We start from the raw sequence: 4,253 nt of genomic DNA, 5'->3' as shown, positions 1-4,253 counted from the left end.
CCTGGCTGTGTCCCCTCCCAGCTCCTCGCTGGCAGGGCATGAGAAGCTGGAAAGTCCTTGACTAGTGTAAGCACTACTCAGTAACAACTAAAACATTGGCGTGTTATCAACATTGTTCTCATCCTAAATCCAAAACACAGCACTGTACCAGCTACTAGGAAGAAAATTAACACTATCCCAGCCGAAACCAGGACAGTGGCAAACTGAAGGCCTTGGTTGTGCAAGAATCAGCATGTGCATTTAATTTTCAGCTACTACTAGACATCACCTGACTGCCTGAGCTACTCAGATATTTGCTGGCTTTTGCTTTTCAGATTTACACCATGAGATATCTTCTTGAGTCTTTGTGCAGTTTCTCATGTAGTTTTGCATCCTACATTGATCTGTATTGGTGCCTGAAGCTTGAAGAAAGCTTGGGTAGTTCTCCAGAAGCTATAATATCACCCTGTCTGAAGCATGGATATGTTCTAGGGCGGGCTTAACATTGCATCTTAGAAAGTATTTTCAATTTGTAATTTAGATATCCATTCTGAAAACACTTAAATTTTTCTTAATTACATGAACTTGAAAAGTTGCAAATAGGCAACTTTTCAATTGATTTTGACGGGACAAGGCTTAATTGGTCCAGTGTTTTTTTTTAATCAGAAATTACACTTAAAGGAAATATGAGGAATTCTTAGTAAATAATTTGTGAAAATTTAGTTTCATGTTCAGTTTTAAAAATAGTGCATGAAAAAATTCTTTTTGTCTAACCAGAGTTATGTTTCACTTCATAGTGATGTAGTAATGTCATTTTCTGAAATGGCATATTTATTTTCTTTTTAGTGGTCCTTTGCAGCTCTGAAAACTATGGTATTTTAAAATGGAATTATAACAAGGTTTGTTAATGATGTACTAAAGCTAACCTTATATTTTATTATTTCAGTTGTTCATGGTGGACAATGGAGCAGATGACTGGAGAATAGCCATGACTTATGAGCGTATTTTCTTTATCTGCTTGGAAATACTGGTATGTGCTATACATCCCATACCTGGGAACTATACATTCACATGGACAGCCCGGCTCGCCTTTTCTTACGCTCCATCCACAACAACAGCTGATGTGGATATTATTTTATCTATACCAATGTTCTTAAGACTATATCTTATTGCCAGAGTTATGCTTTTGCATAGCAAACTTTTCACTGATGCCTCATCTAGAAGCATTGGAGCATTAAATAAGATAAACTTCAATACCCGTTTTGTTATGAAGACTCTAATGACAATATGTCCAGGAACTGTACTGTTGGTTTTTAGTATCTCGTTATGGATAATTGCTGCATGGACTGTCCGAGCTTGTGAAAGGTAAGGTTGTTCTGTTTGTTTAGTTCTTTCTGTCTGTCTTTCTATTTTTCTCTCTTGTTTTGCCTCTTCAGTTTTGGATTCAGGGGACCTAAATATTTAATGCAATGGAGCTTCCAGGTCCTTGATATTTTGAGTGTTGGTTGGGTTGTATTCTATGTCACAGATTGCCAGGAATGCTTTGCCTTTTAATCTGAAGGACTTCTGCAGAGAGGTTTGTGCCATGCTATTTACTGTAGCATTGTGATTTGATTTCAGTGTTTTGATATCACTTTAGGTATGTTTGCTAAAACACAGTGGACAGATACCATAAAATGTCTTTAAGAGTAGTTGTTGTTATTCTGCATTGATATCAGCTTTCATTTATTTTGTTTGTAAGTTAAATTTATTGAGGACAAGGTAGATAAAATGACCATGTAAAATTCCAGTGGAAAATGTTTGGGTTTTTTTTAATTTGAGTTTTGTTGTCATGTAAAAAGAAAAAAGGAAGTGCAAAATATTGTTGGGGAGTTGGCAAGATCAAAAAAGGGGAACAGGCAGAACAATTACAGTGATAACTTTTTTCTTCCCCTAAAAATCAGAAAAACTGCATTTGAGAGGCAGACTTTCATTCATTTCAGCTAGTTTTCCAACCTCCCCCTCCCACAGACTTCAGTGTAGGTGCAGAATAAATGGCTATCAGTGCTGACAGCTTGAAATTGAATTTCTCAAACATAGCTTTAACATAAAAGAAATGAGCTTCTGATTAGATAAGCTTGCTTAGGAATATAAGATAGGTTAATTCTAAGGAGACAATTAGGATGATTTTCTGTGAAAGATTTAATGCCTGGCACAGCTCTTAGGTCCTGGAATGAATTTCTCCTTACTTAAGCTGGAAGATCTTCAACATATTTAATGCACTTCTGCTGCTGGTTGTTGACCATTTTGTTTTTCCTCTTCCTTTCCATGTCTGCCCATTTTAGAAGCAGTTTAGGGGAGTTACTTGTGACAGCTAGCTGATTTAAATCAGCAGTTAAATTGCACACCAACTGTTATGAGTATGTTACTTTTGGAAGTTACTCACTGCTTGCATTACTTCTCAATTTGTTACAAAGAAAAATAGCTGATCTTATAAACTGAGTGTAGACATCATGTTGACGTTGTAGTTTTTACTGTTAAAATTGCCAGAACTATGGAATGTAGTTTGTTACAGTAGATGCTTTGTGTCAATATTGTTTCCTCATGTTATGGCAAGACTAATCATTTAAGAATGTTCTGAAAATGCCATGTTAACGGTGACATGGTTTCAAAATATTGCCCATAGTGGGAGCAGATGGAGCACTCTAGATATCGACTGAATCTATAATAGTTGTATTTTAGTAAGCATGTTCTCATTTCAGATGTAACTGACTTCTGCAAAGCCTCTCCTCTTTGTATCACATTCTTCACCTCTGTTCCCACCAGTTTTCTTTCAACCAAATTACTGCTCAGGAATTCCTGAGTGTCTACTTGGGCATTTCCCAAATTGCCACTTGTGATGTGGCTCTGAATAACTTCAGCATCCATTGCTGTCACTGTTTTACATGTCACTGGTTAATAATCTGTATTATTATTATTATTATTATTTAAAAGTAGCATTAAATAGTCATTGTGTTATTAACTTTTTAATAGATGCACTTTCAAAATGAGCTTATAAAACTTGTGCCTTTCACAGTGAAAATTACTGAAAAAGAACTGAGGCACTTCTGCATCACTGTGATCCTGGGAAGATGCTTATTTGTTTGGTCAGGTACACTGAACTCAGAGTTGTGAACAAGGCTGAATTTTCTTCAACTCTCTGCTAAACTAGTAATGGGTTTTCCACATTTTAATTTGTAGTTGCTGTCCTTGAAGTGACTGTAATGGTTTGGACAGTAAGCTGGATAGCCACTGCCTCCTCTAAAACTGAAACAAAACACAGCTAAAAGCAAGTTAAATATAGAAGTGAGTATTAGATTGATATGTCTCTAGCATAATTACCTTCTGTCAGTGGAGTCCAGTCCACGATTATGTTCCTTCATATTTAACAAAATCCTTAATTTTATGTTTCAAAAACACTAAAAGGGATATATTTTGGCTTTGGGAATTAGATACTTGTGACATTCATGCTAGTTGCACAGCCAATTTTGCATGTTTTGCCTCAGATTTTCCCTTGAGGGAATATGTAAGTATTTTACCAAATGAACGATACTCGCTCTGGATTCCAGTTACTAATTAGTCCACCAAAAACCTGTAAATGCATAGCCCATAGAGAAGTACATTTTTAAACAAAGCTCTCAGAAGAAAACCCCCAAACCCCACACATCAGAATGCTCTTAACATTCTGCCATCTGAAGCTAAATATCCCTTTTTGTATAGCTGGAAACAGATATAATAGCCATTTGTCATGGGAAAGGACAAATACGGCCACTGAATCCGTTCTGTGCTGTGTAGAGGTCATAGTCCTCAGAAGATGTCACCTGAGATCTTAATGGTTTGATTTGCTCAGTAGTTAGAAGTTTAGTTTACACAAATAAAATACATTTCTTTCATCTGCTCTTAAGTTGCTTTTTTTCCCCTCAGTTTTAACTAGAGGGAATCTTTATTTGTTGGAATAGACTATTTTATGTATACAACATGATCCTGAAAACAAATGTTTTCATTAGAAGGAGTATTTGCTATTCTGCTTGACGCTATACATGAAACCCTAATGAATTTTGATACATTTAGCAAAAATTAGGAATTAGGCAGCAGTCTGGTGGCTTTTTTTTGATGAGGGGGGATTTATATGAGTGAAATTTGAAGGGGTTAAATGGTTCTCAGCATCACTGTAGCACCAAGCTCTATAATTTGTGTTATATAGTAGTTTTACATAAAGCTTTGCACTAGCGGTTTTAGTATTTCTTCAGTGTATT

The 4,253-nt window shown here is 36.0% G+C and overlaps 1 protein-coding gene across 3 annotated transcripts in view; it reads left to right on the top strand.

The window, feature by feature from the left end:
• The window catches only part of KCNN2 (potassium calcium-activated channel subfamily N member 2), a 78,909-nt gene that overhangs the window by 21,964 nt on the left and 52,692 nt on the right, over positions 1–4,253 (top strand). For 2 of the 3 annotated variants that reach the window (XM_019473369.1, XM_019473370.1), the window contains exon 1: positions 1,133–1,344. The exons of the other annotated variant lie outside the window; for it this stretch is intronic. In XM_019473369.1, the coding sequence (XP_019328914.1) occupies positions 1,160–1,344 (185 nt within the window). In that variant the 5' untranslated portion in view covers positions 1,133–1,159. Of the gene's footprint in view, positions 1–1,132; positions 1,345–4,253 lie in introns of those variants that run through there. 3 annotated transcript variants of the gene reach the window in all.

This window comes from Aptenodytes forsteri, unplaced genomic scaffold (assembly GCF_000699145.1).
Source record: "Aptenodytes forsteri isolate BGI_AS27 unplaced genomic scaffold, ASM69914v1 Scaffold69, whole genome shotgun sequence".
NCBI classification, from domain to species: domain Eukaryota; kingdom Metazoa; phylum Chordata; class Aves; order Sphenisciformes; family Spheniscidae; genus Aptenodytes; species Aptenodytes forsteri.
Note: the sequence above shows the minus strand (reverse complement) of the source record. Positions and strands in the feature narration are given on the sequence as shown.